The 19,190-nt window shown below is 40.2% G+C and overlaps 1 protein-coding gene across 1 annotated transcript in view; it reads right to left on the bottom strand.

Annotated features, from left to right (window-relative positions):
• The window catches only part of LOC102287414 (guanine nucleotide-binding protein G(q) subunit alpha), a 316,088-nt gene extending 297,304 nt beyond the window's left edge, over positions 1 to 18,784 (bottom strand). The window contains exon 1 of the mRNA XM_005892987.3: positions 18,523 to 18,784. Coding sequence (XP_005893049.1) covers positions 18,523 to 18,658 — 136 coding nt within the window. The 5' untranslated portion in view covers positions 18,659 to 18,784. The remainder of the gene's footprint in view (positions 1 to 18,522) is intronic.
• Positions 18,785 to 19,190: the final 406 nt, after the last annotated feature.

Below are 19,190 nucleotides of genomic sequence, written 5' to 3'. Positions count from 1 at the left end.
AAGTCAGACACGACTAAAGCGGCTGAGCATGCATGCATGCATACACCCACACACACAAACACACTCACACTGAATAGAACAACTTACACTCAATCATCGAATTTCCTACATGAGAAAATTTAATGCAACCGCTAAAAATGTGAACATGATGTCAAATTCTATAAAACAAAGTACACAGAATTGTAAGTTGATTTCTGTCTTTAAGAACTACTTGCCTTAGGGGAAGAAAAAAGCAATTAAACCAATTTGGCTGTAAAGAAAATAGGTACCAAATGAAATCTGTTTCTCCAAAAGTATTCTTTTTCTTCTACATTAAAATTAGAATCCAAAGAGGTCAAGGAATTAGAAAACGCTCCTTAGCTCCTTAATGATCGTGTCCCTTATAAACTGAATGGCTACCTAAACTTTAGGATGGGAGATTAAAACTGGCCAGTCACAATGTGCAGAGTCAGGGGTGCTACCACTTTACACACTCGCCCCATCCACCCAAAAGCAGGAACTCTGAGTTCCGCTGAAGCAGGGCAACCAGACTGCCTGCCATGATGGGAGACCAGGCCATAGTCAAGGAAGAAAAAGCAGATGTACTTTTCTTGATTTCTCGATTTCCTTTTATACCAACACAAATTAAATACTGAGGTCAAATTCAGGTAGTATAGTTTGGGTTCTATTTAGTTTAGGGATGCAAACAACAAAGTAAAACCAAATCAACTGGAGGTTTGAATGATGGGCGCTTCCCTGGTGGCTCAGAAGGCAAAGAGTCCACCTGTAATGCAGGAGATCCTGGTTCAATCCCTGGGTTGGGAAAATCCCTGGAGAAGGGAATGGCTACCCCCTCTAGTATTCTTGCCTGGAGAATTCCATGAACAGAGAAGCCTGGCAGGCTACAATCCATGGGGTTGCACAGAGGTGGACAGGACTGAGCAAATAACACTTTCATGTTCACACTCTGAATGATAGACTGTGGGGATCTGATTTGAAGTCTAATACCTTCCACATCTTTACTGACTGTATTAACAAAAACACTTGTCTTAATGTAATTCTTAATAAATCTTATTATGATAGGTTCATCTACTTTTCTCTGAGAATGAACTAGGAAGGATTAGAAATACTAGATGTTGAAAAAAAGTTGAAATGATCTTAGCCTTGGAAAGATGCTCCCAACAGAAGCAGAATGAAATTCAATAGAAAGAAGTGCTCTCAGCAACTGGCAGGGGATGGGGTGGGAGCCATATGCAAATATATAATAAATGCAAAAATGCAGAGGATTGTATGCAGATCATAGACGACCACAAGTCAAAAACAGAGCTACAAATAAATAGTTCTGTACTGAAGAAAAATTATAAGAATCATCACGGTATTGGTAGAGGAAAGTTACAGATGCCCTCTATACTCAAAATTGCTTTTTCTTGGGATGATTTGCTTAGACAAAAGACAAAGATTTCTGAATTCACATGTGTCTCAGTTCGGGAAAAGATACTACTCTGACTTCATAAAAACATACCTCAAGTGCTAGGTTCCACTTGGGTTTTTGTTTTTCTTTTTTAAGAAAACAACTAGAATGATAAAGGGCAAGATGTTCCTGCCTTATAAGAAATGATAGAAAGAACTCAATGTTAAACATAAAGAAGAAAGCAAACCCCAGGTGTGTCATAAGGACAACTTCAATTATTTGGAAAAGTAGATGTGTTCCAGGGGCTTTGAGAGTCCCTGTGTCTTCAAGGGATTGATGAAACTAGTTTCAGGATAGTTTTCAGCCCAGTATGCGAATATTTTCTAAGCAACACAGATAACGGAAGAGAAGTTATTCCTCTTGGGGGAAGGATGTTCCTACCACTGAACACAGAAGAGAACAAAATAACAATAAATTGGGAGATCTTACAGAGGTGACTCAAGTACAGGCTGCAAGCTTGGACTTTAAAGCATATAAGAGATACTATAATTATAACTCTCTATGAAAGACTTCACATGTGTTAATTATAGTCATTGAGACTCATAAAGCAGACTTCCTGGAAAGAAGGCAAAGTGCTCTTAAAAACAACAACAACTTCCTTTCCATCCCTCAAAATGTACAAAAAGGAAAAAAGTAGAGAAGAAATCTCATCTTGCTCATCTCATTTGCTATTATTAATGATAGCAAAGGACTTATCAACCAGGCTACCAATCTGCTGGGGTCTATGCACAGCTCTTCTGCTGGTAAAACAGTGTAGTTTGAGGGAATCAAGTAGCCAAGGTTCCGAAAGACTTCCTGGTATCCCTCAACTTGGAGGAGTAAGTAACATCCTACTGAAACTCACCTCTCCTAGCAGAGGGGCTAAAGAGACACTGTATAGCCAAGCAATCCCAATCTCTCCCTCTGACCTGGCAGTGCTGCGGGCTGAAAGCAGGCGTCCTGTGCAAAGTGGTCTAAGAATAAGGAGAAATATACCCAACAGATGCACAGAACAAAAATCCCACAAACAGCAAGGCATCATCTTTCATCAAATGAGAATAATTTCTCATCAAAATGGTGCCACACCCAAAAGGAAAAGGAAAATGGAACTGGTTGTAAAATACAACAAAATTAAGAAGCAAAGCCCACAGATTGAAGCTGCCTGATGCCACAGACCCCACCACGACCTCACTCCAACAACTGAATGGCTAAAAATAGAATATATACTATCATCTTCCAGCCTGCCAGCTCAAGTGCTAAGAGAAAGACACACACAGACCCAAGACAAATAGGGAAGGAAGTCAATGAGATTCCGCCCACACTATTTTTGGACAAACAGTGGGGCCAGACAAAATTTGGAGCATTCCTAAGAAAAAATGAAGACAAGGCACAGAACGTGCAGAAAGAAAAGAAAGAGAACACTCTAGAAGACTTACTCTAGGAAACAGAAGAAAAAACTAAGAATATAACTATTCTCTGCTATTAAGAAAATTGAAGGAAATGTGAAGTGTTTGAAATAGGATATTAAAGAAATAACATAGAAAGAAATTGTCAGAGGCTTTAAAAAAGGAAATAAGGAGGAAAAAATAATATTGAAGAACTTAAAATTAAATCACTACATCAAATATGTATATTTGATGTAATACATCAAATATGTATTCAGTCATTCAAAACGTACTTACTGACACTTGACATTTATATGCCAACCACTGCCAAATCAGTGTTGCTGACAAGAAACTTAAAATCACACAAGAATGGAGAAATGAAGCCAAATATAAGCAGTAAAATTAAATAACACAACATATTTCTTTTATTTTATATATATAATATATACATGTATCCATAGAACAAAAATTGACTATATATTGGGCTATAATAAACTTCAAAAAGTAAAAACAATACAGACCACAATCTGTTATCAAAATGATGTAAGACAAGGAATAAATAACAAAGGCTAAAAAGAATCACAACCACTTGGAAAATTTTAAACTGTCTTAATCCTGGTTCAAAGATAAAAATCATAAATTTAGAATGTTTATAAAAGAATGATATGAACACTAGGTAGTAACAAGCAGAAAAATTCAAAGCTTTAAACACTTCAAATTAAATCAATAAAATGTTAAAATAATCTAAGAATTTCAAGAAAATTTTAAAAGTGCAACCAAATAAACCTATACTAATTTTAAGAAAGTAATAAAAATAAGGCAAAAATAAATTAATAGGGTATCAAGACTATACAATGGAAAAAGAATGTCTTTTCAACAAATGATGCTGTTACAACTACATACCCACTTACAGAAGAATGAAATCATAATCCTACCTCACACCATATACAAAAATCAACTCAATGTGGGTCAAAGACCTAAATGTAAAATCTAAAACTATACAACTCTTGGGGCTTCCCTGGTAGCGCTACTTGTTAAAAAACCTGCCTGCCAATGCAGGAGACATAAGAGACGCGAGTTCGATCCCTGGGTCCAGAAGATCCCTGGAGGAGGGCATGGCATAGTCTTCTTGCCTAGAGAATCCCATACACTGAGAAGCCTGGCAGGTTACAGGCCATAGGGTTGCAAAGAGTCAGACACGGTTGAAGCGACTTAGCATGCACACACGCATACAACTCTTAGAAGAAAACATGGAGGTAAATCTTTGTAACCTTGGATTTAGCAATATGTAACACAAAAAGCATCAGCAACAAAAGAAAAAATATAAACTGGACTTCATTACAAGTAAAAGCTTCTGTATTACAGTACAATTTTGCACACAGCCAAACCTCATCAGTTCTATTTTCTTTTTCCCTTGGAGATATTCATCCTAGGGCACTCCATTCTTCCATAGATAAAAAGGTCAATTTTCTAGAAATATCTCAGTTATTAAAGTTGAAGCTAAAAGTGGTTTAAAAAATCTAACTAAATCTAAAGTAAACCTGAAACCTAAACTAAATAACAGATAGAGGCACCTGTTAGTTATTTTTGTAAATAAGCAGTTTAGAAAAGAAATTGAAGGCTTTATAACAGAAATTCAATAAATGCAAGAATTTTTTTGCCCATCAGATTAATAAAAAATCTAATGATAATAAGATGTGCCAAAACAGTTAATAACATAAACTAGAAGTGGGAAATAAATCAACACAACCTTTCTAAAAGGCAGAGGGTGGTAATGTGTATCAGAATGTTAAAGAAGCCTATCATTGAACTAATGATACAACTTTGAGGAACTTACCTGAACATATACATGTACAAAGACGGATCCCCTACAATATCAAGCAGTGATTATGAAAAAAATTTAATGGCCTCAAACTAAATATATATTAACAAGGGGTCAGGTATGCTGGCATACAGGGGTGGTGTGCTGGCAACTTTTTAACTAGTTTTGCAGGTGTGGGTAAGGGAGAGCTCTTATTCGTAATATTAGCCTATTTCTGTGGTATGAATACCCCAATCATGGCTATTTCAAGCTACCAAAATGAAGTCAGTAAATGCAGAGTTGAGAAGAAATGTATAAAACTGGCTTTGATGAGCAGGTGCAAGCTAGCCACAGCGCACCACTGCATGTTTCCTAATGCACTGGACCAGTAACAAAAAAATGCACCGCAACACTAAAAAGCCATAAATATGATACAAAAGATTTATATTAAATGGCAAGATATCCATTACATGTTACTAGATGAAAAGAGCCGAGCACATACAGAACAACTTATGCTGTACTACCTGAGATGCTGTAAATTTATGTGTATGCATTTCATTTTCATTTTGAAAGAAAAAGAACCATACAACAGTGATGTGTAAACAGTATATTCAATTGAGTTTCATCCATAACAAGAACAGCAAATCTGATTTTTGTGGAGTATCTAAACCAGATTAAGATTTTTATTTTAAAAAAGAATAGCAAAAGATCACCAGATTTGGCTTCAAAGTAATTAAAAACTTCTGTATTAAATAATACAAAACAAAGTAAAAGAAAAACAACAGACGGGGATTAAATTATTTGCAGTAAACATGAAAAAGGCTAATTTCATTGTAAGCTCGAGTTCACAAACAGGCAAAGGAAATGAAGAGACAACTTACAAACTAAGGAATTCAACTAGAAACAAACATACAGGAAACGGTCAATCTTACCAGTGATCAAATACGTGCACGTTTTAAGTGCGTACCTACCAATTTATTATAATCTTATTATAATGCTCATGATGTTGTAAATGATACACAGTCATTTCAGAATATGTTTAAGATGTATGTAATCAAGAATTATAAAATTTTTCATATCCTCTAACTTAGAAGTAACAGTTCTATTTATCTATTCTAACAAAAGTGTGCAACTGTGTGTGTTTTAAAAAAATGCGATCTATGCCAAGAACTTCATTACAGTGTTACTGGAAAATTGAAACACTGGGAGAAACCTAAATGCTAAAAAAGAAAAAAAGAGTAAGCAAGCAAATTAATATATACCCTCTAACAGAATATTATACACCAACTCTAAATATTAATATGAAGTTTATATAGGCACACAGAAAATGCTTATAACATGTTAAATTGTACAGTATGATTACATCCATACAAGAAACATAAAAATAAAACAGTCTAGAAAGGAATATACAAAACACAAAAAAATCATGTTTTTTTTGCATCAGAATGGTGCATTTAAACTTATGAATAAACTTTAAAACATTTTCCATATTTTGTCTAATAAACTACTGCATTATTCATAAAATTTCAAAAACACTGAAAAACACAACAAAAAAATATTATGAACAGTCATTTCAAAGGCCATGAAAATAACAAAATGTAATTCTTAATCATGTAAGAAAATTCTTATTTGGAAGAAAAGTACTCCTTGACTCAAACTTTGTATATTCAATACAATAGTTTGTTTATTAAAGTTTGTTTATAGTAAGTTTAATATATAATAGTTTGTTTATAGTAAGTTTATTAAACCTTAAGCAACCATACCATCAGAGGATATATCTCTCAAATGCTTTTCATTATTTCATTTTAAAAGGAGAATAAAAAGCAATATAAATTCAGGTAGTAGCATACTGCTTGAAGATATATAAAGAAAGAATATTTGTTATAGAAAAAATAAATGATTGTGTGATGATGTAATTCTGTATTAGTGGTGCATAACACTTTAATTCTGGGAAGGATACATTGTAATTTGAGTAGCAATTCACAGATAGACCCTAGGGATTTAGAAAAACCCTAGACAAGAATCCCTGTTCCCATCATAAGCATGGTCTGGAGTGGAAAGCCCTACAGAAAATGTGTTTCTCAAACGACGTATCTGGTGACTTCTGTGAAAATGTATTTGGAGTCAAGATTTCCCTGAAGTCTAATGACTTCCTCCATTAAAATGCAATCCTTTGTCAAGAATCATATGGATGGGGAAATACAAATTATTTATCTGAAACTGATCAAGCAAGATACAGGTATCTCCTCTGACCAGAAGATGGGAAACCAAGGAGACCCCTTATTACAAGAGTTGACATGTGCCCCAAATGTTCTAGTCATTTCTAAGGTGCTTCAGACAACATCTTAGATGGTGACTCAACACGTAATGGGATGTGCAGAGGTTATCCCATTCATTACTTTTGAACACATCAACACCCTGCCACCTCTAGAATCCATGTCTGGCCCAAGGTTGGCTCGAGAGATGCCAATACTATGTTAATTCATTAGCTCTTAATCCACAGGGAATGATTAGAATTAGATCAGCCTCTAATAAAAAAGAGGCTGATTTCAAGTATCTTTTTGTTTCAGCATTCATTAGCTCTGCTCTCAAATTATTCAAAATTATTCAAATTATTCAAAATATATTTGCCTACATTTTGAATCAAGAAATCCACTTAATTATATTATGGACAAATGAAGCCCATTTTGCATGATGGTTGTAAACAGACTTTAGGGACCCTGAATGATCTACTCCTGGACTTGGATATGACAGCCCAGAATGTCAACAGCTCCTAAGAGAACACAACCAACACACAGGTGCCCTTCTCAGCTAAAAATTACAAATGACTTTTATATTACATCACTCCACCCAAGCAAGAATACACTGACAAGAATATCTCGTGATACAATTTATCTTACTGCCTTGGGCAACTGAAAAGGCACTCTACTATAGGAGAAGCAAGCCACTGGGAAAGCAGATTTCCTGAGCAAGAGACGTCCTAATAACCCATTACCAGATTAGCAGAGCTCTCTATACAGTAATAGATGCATTTCTATCACCTTAACGGAGAAGGCGATGGCACCCCACTCCAGTACTCTTGCTTGGAAAATCCCATGGACGGAGGAGCCTGGTAGGCTGCAGTCCATGGGGTCGCGAAGAGTCAGACACGACTGAGTGACTTCATTTTCACTTTTCACTTTCATGCATTGGAGAAGGAAATGGCAGCCCACTCCAGTGTTCTTGCCTGGAGAATCCCAGGGACGGGGGAGCCTGGTGGGCTGCCGTCTATGGGGTCGCACAGAGTCAGACACGACTGAAGTGACTTAGCATAGCATAGCAACCAGCTAACAGGGAAAAAACAACAACAATAACAACAAAAAAAATACTTGGAGGAGTCTGGTTGTAACTCTTCCTTTTGATGTGTGAATGGTTTTCCTCAGGACACAGTCTGACCTCAGCTATCTAACCACCTCTGGGAGCAAAAGGACCCAAAGAGTGCATGCAACAAAAATGCCTCCCATGATCTGGGAGAGGAAGGGCATGGTAGATGTGACGACAGTGCAGAAACTCCGTAGGGAGCTGAGTGGAGCTGAGAAGTGGAAGCTGCCTTGGCCGGGCTTGGCCTGCTGGTGTGGCCAAGTCAAGGCACAGCACAGAGCTCCTCTTCTCTGCTCTCCTCCTTTCCTCCACAGCTTAAGGAGCACCTAGCTACCCCACCTCTACAAGCAGCAATATCCTCTGCCCTGCCAAGCCCCTCAATATCCCCATCACTCTCCCTCACCTGCAGCTGTTCTCCTGTTTCCCTGCACCTGTCCCATTCCAAATCTGAAATCAAGAAAGTGAGCCTGGAGCCGATAAGACAATGAGACAGCCGTAGGCCAGGAGGAAAGTAGGGTCAAGGAATGCAAAGAGCCTGCCTGGCACCTCCAGTGGGTCTGGGCTCTTGTAACAATGTTTCTCCAAAGCTAGGATTTGAGTCCAGCTGTTCCTTCTTTGGTCACAGAGCCCTTTCTTCAGATTGCAGACAAAGTAGACAAAGGACACAGGAAGTTTCTCTGATCATGGTCATGACAATTATGTGCAGTTCAGAGGCCACAGAAGTGTGTGTGTGTGTGTGTGTGTGTGTATACACACATACAAATACATTTTTAAAAAATAGGACATGTCTTACTTCATAGTACGAATGTGTCAACCCTTATCTATTCTTCTGGTTTCAATGAAAGCCCCAAGGGAAAAATGGGCACCATAATGGAAGAAGAAAAGGACACAGGTGGTCCATCCAAGGGTTAACTCTAAATCTTTCCTAGAAAGCCCTGGAAAAAGGACCCACTGGCTCCAAATACAAAGCATCGCTCAATGTGCTCCACTAAGGTGTGTGAGGCACTCCCAGTGCTCAGGGTCAAAAAGGCAACCTGCCGTCACTGAAAAAGGGCAGAAATGCACTTGGGCAGCAGAGATTCCTTGCAAGCAAATGAAAAGCATTACTTAAACGTCAGTGGAGAAAGAGGAGGAGGAGCAGGAGGAGGAGTGAGTCCAAGGTAGCTGCCTAAGAGTATCTAAGAAAACACACACAGGCCTGAGCAGGGCCGCTCAGGAGAACTGAGCCTCCGTGTCTCCTAGGATGTCACCCTTCCTACAGGAAGCAAGAGACTCATGCTGATATGACAGGAGGCTTTTGATACCACTCCCTGAGAAGGCAGTGAAACTATCAGCAGTGTGCCAGGCAGCACGAGGGCAGCTCCAGGCAGACTCGCTAACGCCGCCTCACAGCTCTGGCCCAGAACCCTCCAAGCCGTCTGTGCCTGCCTGTGGGGAAGAGAGAGGAGAGTGAGAGTGCCCAGGGGGAGCGCACCTGACCTGGCTATGCCTCCCATGGTGGCTGATCACTCTTGGGAGGTGGAGTCTCAGGTGCCTTGTCCAGGGGTAAGAGAGGGGCTGCAAAGTGGCTGAGATGCCAAAGCTGCAGAGGGGAAGCAAAGAAAACTTCCAAGTTCAAACAGCCCTTAGATATGGTCCAATCTCTGCATTCTGTGGGTTTCTATAGAAACAGTAAAGGAACAAAGGAACAAAACACCCTCGGGTTAGTTCAGAGTGGTAGGGTAGGAGTTCTCGATGGCCTTTCAGTTACGGGCTTTAGAAAAGATACTCGTGACTGCGGCAACGTGCAGAGCCATAGGAGTATTTCGTGGTTTGCTCAAATAAACTCTTACAAAGCCAGGGTGCCATTGTTTTTGCATTATTTACTGGTATTCAACAAGAGTCAGAGAGAAAAGAGAGTTAAACTCTTAACAAGTACCTCAGCATTCTTTTAAGGGCAAACCAGGAACAAGAATTAAAGTCATCCTATATTATTAGAACAAGTCAAAGGAAATGGGTCAGCTCTTTAGGACAAGAGGAAAATTGCATTTGCCATCTGCAGAAAGAACCTATAATATAACGAATGAGCTCTGAAAAGTGTAGATCTTAAAATATCAGTTCACATGGCAAGAAAATTTCATTGCATCTCTACCTTAAAAAATAAATAAAACCAAAAAACCTACTCAGACTGAATGTATAACGAAAGCAAAGGCTGCTGCTCAAGCCACTGTCCCTATGGGGAAAGAAACACAGAAAGAGATGTTTCAAAGCTCTCAAGTAAGTGAGGTGAAGACATTCAAATCAACAAATGCAGAAGATGCACTATTACCCAACAGAGGACCCCAGCTCCTTCTCCCCTTCTAGCACACGCACTGCATCCTATTTTGAAACCGGGTGGCCTGTGATAGATGATCCAGCTTGGGCTCGCTAGCTTTCTGCTGGTAACCACGCACCAATCTCAAGTTCCCGCCCTCTGGAAATGGAAGGAGAATTTTACATTTTGTTTGATAACGTCTTTTGTTTTGCAGACCACAGCGTTGCTGCAGAAAGTTAATCATCTCCTAAAAGCATATTCGCAAGTGTCTTTTAATGCATTAAAGCACCCAACTTCCCCTCTCACCAGCTCACAGCCACATGATGTTTAAAAGAAGCACCAACTTGGAAGTTCCCTAAATCTTAAAGAAATGCACCCACCAGAGAATCTAAGGAATCCCTCCTTGCATTTGGTTAAGGACACTGCGATTAGAGTAAATGGGTGGGTGGGATACCATGGAAGGGTCTTTGGGGGGGCCTGCAGCAAAAAGCTGGAAGACTGAGTAATGGGTGGATGAGACTGCTTCATTTCTCTCTAGAAACAACTGCTCAGCAGCAGTCACCAGGAAATACATGGAAAAAGCCACCAATCACCCCACCACCTCTTCACCAGATAGAAATGTAAAAGACATAAAGTAAAAATGAAAACCATGAAAAAAAATTATTTAAAACCATAAAAGAAGCAAAAGAAAAACTCTCCTTCAATTATTTACTAAGTGATGATGATTGAAAAAAAAAAAGGGGGGGTGTCAAATTTTGGAAAGAGGCAATTAATTCATGATTTCAGTTCTCCAAAGGGGGAAAAAACATGAGGCTATCTCTCAGAAATATACATGAACATGTTTCTAAACATCACTATCTACTTCCTGCAACAGAGACAAAAAGTCTCACTCTAACTATTTTTTTTTTAATTTGTGGATCAATTATTGTTCCCTTCTGTGAGGTTTCAGAAATATAATAGCATTAAAAACATTCTGGTTCTGACCACACCACAATCCATCACACACTTCCTTGAAAAAACTATTTTGTTTTCAAAGCAGTCAAACCGCTCACAATCCAAAATTAATCCTATAATAAAGGTGTGTAGAATCTTCAAATTTCAAAGGACCTGTGTAACAGTTTTCCATTCAAATTGTTGGATAAACTACGATCGACTTTTCAACCTGCAACAATTATGAAAATGTTCAACTGAATCATTTTCCTAAGACAATGAATGAGAAGCAGGCAGAGAGACAAAAATGACTTTGCCTTTAAAACAGAATTTCTTTCACCATGCCCCAAGTGGCCCACAAAAGGACAAAGAGGTGTGGTAAATGGAGAACAAATCAATGATACCCATTAGAAGAAAGCAAAATGTTTAAACTCACTCCCTCCAATTGCTCTCTGCTTGCTTCTGGGAACCCAGCTGCCCACCCTGCCCCCATCGTCCTACATCCACAAGTTCCCAGATACTGAGTCCCCAGTTATACCAGAATGACTGTAAACTGAGCAAGAGAAAGTGCTTCGCAGAGTTACCAAGAAAAGAAGGGCCACTATCTTTGTCCTCATGTAGCTTCCCTGGTGGCTTAGATGGTAAAGGACCTGGCTGCAACACAGGAGACCAGGTTAGATCCCTGGGTCGGGAAGATCCCGAGGAAGGAAATGGCTGTCCACTCCAGTATTCTTGCCTGGAGAATTCCATGGACAGAGGAGCTACATGAGTAGCCCCATGGACTGGGGCTACAGTTCATGGGGTCACAAAGAGTCGGACACAACTGAGCAACTAACAAACACATACAGCTTCCACTTGAGTTAGAAACACAGGGCAAATGGTCACTAACTGTTTCTCACAGTTAAAGGCAAAAAAAAAAAAAAAAAAAAAAGATACACCGGCTCCGAGGAAATAATATATATCACTCAGGAGTTCAAATTCTCAAGACCATCTGCTTCCCCAGTTGTGTAATCCCCGGGAAGCTTCTAGAATGGCCTTCAGATTATTTTGTCTTTTTCTTTGTATTAAGAGCCAATCAAAAAGCCAGCCCCAGGAAGGATAACACCCAGAAGGACATGTCAGGCTGAGGGCGTCAACTGTAAAACAACAAGAACTGTGAAAATTGCTTGTAGTCTTTCCTGCCGGCAAATAAGAAACAAGGGTGTGTCCCACACAGCACATTATTTTATACACAGTAGGTGCTTAATATCTGTTCACTTGACCAACATTCCATATGCAACTGTTCTTTCTTATGGTACATCTGGTTTAAAAAAAAAGAAATTTTAGAGGAAATGTTTGTTTTCCCTAAACTGGCAAGTGTTTGTTAAATAAATGAATTTGAAGATCTTGATAACTTTATTTTTAAATAATATTAATTTTGTTCTTCAAAGTGAAATGTTAGGCTCTTAACAAAATATTCTGCACTGATTTCAGAAATTATGGCTAGGTACAAAGGTCAACCCCAGAGCTATTTAGCAAATTCAGTCTTTGGTTCTCAACACTGATATGGATGTTTATTTTGTTTATAAAGCCCAGATTCATGACGACCTAAGATTTATGAACTCATTTATGACAGAATATTTAGGTCCTTTTTTTCCTTTTTATTACATGGCAGATAAGAAATCAGACAGGTTCTTTACATATCGGTAAGGAAACAAATCATAGGTGATTTTCAAACAACTGCCTATAATTTTATTAGTAACAGCTGTTCACACAAAATAATGTTTGGGTCTGAGAATAGCTCTTTCTTTAATGGTACTCCATCCGGCAGAACAAGAAAACACTCACTGTTTACTGTAGTCAGTTAGTGCCACAGATTTAATTACCAACAATCACACATTTTTCCTTCTATTACTATTTCACACTTCCCTAGGATTAATTCTGCAGAGATCATAACATTGCTTTAAAGCCATTATAAAAGTTTCCCTTTGAAAAGTCACTGCCCTCCCCCTTCAACCAGAAAATGAGACTTAAAATTTGTTGTTACAAATACTTGCATTTCCCTCAACCCAAAACAGAGAGTCTGGAGAAAACAGATTCTCTCCACCTTCTCAGGGAGAAAGCAATCCTAACCTTCTTAAAATGGCTTCTCTCTCTTTCAAATGTACCCTTTGAGCTCTCTTATTTTTCCTCTGTAACCCTCAATCCACACTTCCATTAATACCAAAAGAACTAATAACCTCCCCTTAAAGAAAAACTAATATGAATGCTGGAATCAAAATCATGCTTGGCAAATCTTGTTCATTTCTTTTCAAGTATAAGTTTGCCTGGAGCATGAAGAAAAATGTGTTCCTTTTTACTGCTAAGTTTAGCATAGCACGCAGCCTCACAACTGCAAAAGCTGTTTAAGGTCCTTAAAAATTCATCTGTAATAAAAATCATAACTATATTTAATAGGCATCTCTGAAAACTGAACATAAGCCATCTCGTATAAAGTGCAGCTGGGTTGTTTGATTTTTTTAATGAAAAAGAGGCTATAAAATTTATTTGTAACAAAATGGCTACTAAATTATTCTTCTGGTTTTCCTTCCTAAGTTTACCTAAAAATATTTGAATAGATATATACTAGATAGCTTCATTGTTCAGTAGGGTTGTAATTTGCCCCCAAAATTCCCATATGAAGAAACAATACATTAATACATAAGTACGAGATTGGCAGTTATATGGCAGATCCAGACAATGAACCTACATGGTTCAAAGCAAAAATTTTACTCTGAAGGCTTTGTTATTTGGTCAGAGCTCCAGTTTTGATTTTTATGAGGGACGCTGCCACTTCACTCTTCGGATACAAACTATAAATACTTTGTTTCCAAAAAAAAATAAAATAAGGAAAGAAAAAAAAAGAGGAAATGCATTCAAACAAATCCTGACGTTTAGAAACATATTCAAAACTTGGAAACTAAAAGAGTAGCAAAAATAAAATTAGTTGATCTTAAAGCAGCCTCATAATCACCATATTATGGTATTTCCAGGGAGATTCTGTTATTAGGGGGCTTAGAAGGAAGCTTTCATTCTGCAGTTCTGAGTAGCCATCCTAGACAGCCACTAACCTCTAGGTTAACTTGGGCAATCGACACCCCCATCCTTGCGCCAGTGACCTCTACAGAGGGGTGGTGGGGTGGGTGTTTTTACCCAGACCTGTATGAATGAACTCTCCACATACTCTAAATTTGTCAGAACACTCCCAACCTTCCAGGTACCTTCCTGCTCTGTAACTGTTCGCTCTTCAGTACAAATGTATATTGCTCAAATTAAAATCATTCTTTCTACAATTCCTAAAAGTTAACCACTGTGGTTCTTCTCATGTAATTATATATAGGTAAATTGTAAAAATCTCTTCAGTCACCACCTGTGCGCTACAGAATTTAAAAATTCACTCTGCTGAGTGTGTCATGGAGAAAAGTAGATGGCAAAAAGATGAGAGGGTTAAGCTAGCTTCTATACAAAAAAAAGTAACCAAGACATGGTATGATTTCTTTTTTTTTTTCCTTTAAACTTTCATATTTTAAACATGATTGTTATCATTCCCAAATGCAACCAGCACAGAACTGTAATACACTGGTTCACTATGCGATAAAACATCTTACATTAACACTTCCGATCCCAAAACTAATTTGTAATCAATTGGCTCAAAGAGTTACACATAGTTATTTTCAAAGGTCATGATTTCCTCTATCACAGAATAAAAACTCTACATTTCTCCATGTCTCTATAATGTCTTCATTGTTTTATGGTCCCAATTTCTATTAGGTTATAAAGAAGCTTACTTATTCAATAAATACTTACTGAGAGCACTCTATGAGTTAGAGATTGTGCTAGAAGCTGGGATTTTATCGTGTGCAACAGGGAATCTGTCCCTACCCTCCTAAGCTTCCAGTCTAGAACAGGAAGAAAATTTTCAACCACATTTGTAATTCAGTTAGAAGAGCAAGAACATATATTCTTTCATCTAAAACTGGCCTAAACTTTGCCTCTTCAGTAAGTGGAATCCAATCAATAAAAAAAACAGCAAAATCTTTCTTGCTAAATCTTTCTATTTGATGATTAAGATCTGAAGAGTAAAGAGTTTAAAACATGTAAAAGAAGAACATGTTAAAGGGGAGAAAAAAATGTATCTTTAAGAAGCCGAAATTTCCAGAAGAATATAGTTGACCGGAAGCAGGTATTCAATGGCACTTGTTTTATAAAGACTTAAACACAGATTATATTAAATAGTGACCTACGTACCACCAAAGAAATATTTAGTTAATATTTATAAATATTAATTAATTAAAGGAAGTAATGTATATTACATCTAAGAAGTATATAAAAACTTCAGATTAAAATATTCTCTTGTATATCTATGTAGACTACAGTTTTCTTTGAGTTGTCTAAGAAAATAAATACTAACATGAATTCTAAAATACTAAATGAATTCAGAAAATGAATAAACAATTCAAAATTTAATACATTTTATGACAGTAGGTTTCTGAGTTCACTTTTTAAAAAATAAGCATCAAAATAAGTAAGTATCATAGAATATGAAACATATTGGCATAATTGCTGGATATGTATCAAGGCAGACCAAATTTCACTGCCAAGCTTTCATCTAGGCAGGTAACCACTATTTTCTCTTGTTAATTTCTTCACAATATAAAATTAGCTAATTATGTGAACAAGGGTCTCCTGCCAAATACACCCATTTTCCTTAAAATGGCGTCATGCTTTGAACTAAAATTTACTTTGAAAATAATTTTACATTGAATTTCATTTAAATACAATGGTGATCCCTTAATTTAAATAAAGTAGTTAAAAATATTGGTGAATCTTTTGAAGGGCCTCATTTACATGAATGAAGATTCAGTGCACTCATCAAAGCAGCACATCAGGCATCCCTCAAAAGGAACTCCTTCTGATACCTTCCCTGATCCAAATCAACCATCACTCCTCTTCTGGATTCAAAAATCAGAAGCATACACACAAATCTACAGTGAGTATACAGCATGACTACATAGTATAGGTACTGCAGTAGTTATGTTACAAAAGCAACATACCCAGAACATGGAGCTGTAGTAAACCTTACGTGATGTCTAGGGATTGGGTTTCTAACAAAAAGTTGTACACTTTTAAAGTGCTAATAAATGTAGGTGCTAAACCAATGTCCTTTTTCTACCACTTCTAATAGGCCGTATCAGGGGGCTGGGGTGAGGCTGTATTAAACCTTAGTCAAAAATCTAATACGAAGGGGAGAATAAAAGTTCTCCACACTACCACTTCAGTGGTAAAATTGTTTTACTTTAGTTTTTGTCCTTATAAAATTATCTCCAAGTTCACTTTTTAAAGCATAATATGTTACTTAAGTCCACAGTATGTAACTAAGCATCCATCTATGGGTATTTCCCCAAGTCCTCCTTCTAGACATTCAAACCTAGGCCCGAAACAGACAAATTCCCTGAGCTCTAATTCAGCTGCTAGGAACCCAGGGCTGCCACATTTCAGGCAATGGGGTTGGCCTGAGAGACCTCAAACGCCCTATTCACAGCCAAACAAACAAATAAAGACTCTACACAGGGCAAAAGAAAAAGAAAAACCATCCTCAAGTCTTTCTAAAACACATGCTTTTCCCCTTAATCATGCACTTAAACTCCATTCTTGTCTCCTACCCACTCTAGTTTCTTCTCAATCTTGAGAATTCAGAAAACATTCAACTACACCTTTTCAGCCATGAGAAGTAGCTCAAAATGAGAATAAACATAAAAAATAAAAAGATCTTCCTTTTGCAATTGCAGTTTTCCCCTTCCCTGGCTTCATTCCCTAAAGCCCGCCCCTTTTATCCAGGGTTTGCCTTCTGTTCTTTATAAACGTGCACATTTATCTAATCTGGTTTCAAAATGAAGACATTAAGCATGGCATGTGAATTAACCATTTGTAACTATTCGTGATCATTATGTTTTGTTCCTTCTTGTAAACGATCCAGTACATAAGCAGTTCCCTCCCAAAGGCAATTGGTTCCTTGAACCAGGAGACAGAATGCTCAAGATAAGAAGGAAAATGCATGCTTCTCAAATCAGAATTGATAATATTCTCCTCCAGAAATGTCTGAGAAACCTATTTATTATACACGCAAATATCCAGAACACGAGTGCAGACATTTTTCAGGCCTGTTACTGCAAAGCTGTTCTTCCTAACACAATAGCTCAGAGTTATGTCGCGCTGGCCTGAATGTTGATTCTGAACATTCTCCCAGAGATAATAATCAATAAAATTCCTAGTGGAGAAATGGCATTTTCTTGCTAACTTAATGTGAAGGCAGAATAGTGGGTTATTTTTTAGAGATTAAAGGGACATTTTTTGGTGTTCACTTCCCGTTTTCCTTCTAGCCCAGATTCCAAAGATATTAAATGCTGTCCGTTTTAAACAAAAGGTTTCTATTTGTTCCCATGAGAGTAATTGAGAGGCTGTACTGGCAACTATTGTGAATTCAGGCCTACATCTGGGTTGCCACATTAAACAAAAGATACCCATCGCTGTCAACAACCACACAGCACAACCCTCCCGTATCCCTCATCTTTATCTGGAAGGGATGGTGGAGACAAGAAACACGCCTGTCACCATTAAGAAACTCTTCTGGGCCCCTCCTTTCGGTGGTCTGGTGGCTAGAGAACAGCACTCGTGTGACACATATACATGCTCACCTCCCCGCTCCCGGAATACGTTAGCCCCCTTTCCTCAGAGAGCCAACCACTCGGCTCCCTCATCATCACTCCTTGGAGAGTCCAGTCGCGAGTCTGTCCACCGTTCCACCATTCGCTCCCGACCCCTAAAAGCACTGATAAAAGATGCACACAGGCCACCCCACCGCACGCCCTGGCTCCGCTTGACACCTAAGGCCACACGCACACACAGTTCTCCGCTCCACCACCCCACCGGGCGCCGCGGCCACGACACTGGAAGTTCAACCCTCCTGCCCACCTTCCCACCCGCGCTTCTCCCCGAAGCGATTTGCCATTCAGCAGATGCACAGCAGACAAACGCGCACCCCGAGTGCACAGCCCTCAGGGCTACCGAAAAGGACAAGCCGAGGCCCCGGGCAGAGCAGCCGCGACCCCTCTGCGCGTGCCTGTGTCTGCACGCGCGCGCGCGCCCTTCAGGGTGCGGGTAGTGGCCGGGGCCGCGCCCGGGGAGGGCAGGGGCAAGCCGCCCGCGCCCGGGGGCCGGGGCCGCAGTACGGGGACTGGGGGTGGTGGGCGGGGGGCGCAGAGGTCCGGCGGGAGGGCCCGCTGCGTACGGCCACGGCGGTACTCACCGAGCAGCAGCAGCTTGAGCTCCCGGCGGGCGTCCCTCTTGTCCCTGCGGAGCTGCCTCTCAATCTCGTCGTTGATCCGCCGGGCTTCCTTGGCCTCCTCGCTCAGGCAGCACGCCATGATGGACTCCAGAGTCATTCTTTCAAAGTGCCTCGCTGCAGCCCCGCCGGCACCCCCTGCTCACACGCGCGCACACACACCCTCCCGCCCTCGCTCCCCCGAGGCAGCGGTGGCCGCCGAGCCCCCGCCGCCCGGGCGCGCGTCCGGGACGAGATCGGGGAACCGCCGCGGGGGCCGCGGCCAGGGCCGGGGCCACCAGGTGGGCCGGGGGTGCGGCGGCTGGTGGCGGCTCGGGCTGCCGGGAGGAGCGAGGCCGGCGCGGGAGGCGGCCGCGGGCGCTGGCTCGGGGGGCGCGCTAGGGAAGGCCGCCGCGCCCGGCCTCGCTCAGACGCCCGCGCCTCCTTCCCCGGGAACAGGCGGCCCGCCTGGCCCCCCGCGCCGCCGCCGCCGCCGCCGCCGCCGAGGCTCCCCTAAGCCGTGCGCCCGGCGGCGAGAGCACATCCACCGGGGCGTCCCCGCAGCGAGCGGTCGCCGACGGCTCCCCGCGCCTGACGCGCCGGCTCCTAGCTGCCGCCTGACACGGCTCCCGGGCGCCCTCGGCCCTGCCCGC

Source organism: Bos mutus, chromosome 8 (genome assembly GCF_027580195.1).
Source record: "Bos mutus isolate GX-2022 chromosome 8, NWIPB_WYAK_1.1, whole genome shotgun sequence".
Classification (NCBI taxonomy): Eukaryota; Metazoa; Chordata; class Mammalia; order Artiodactyla; family Bovidae; genus Bos; species Bos mutus.
The sequence above is the reverse complement of the archived record's forward strand: the minus strand, read 5'-3'. Positions and strand labels throughout refer to the sequence as shown.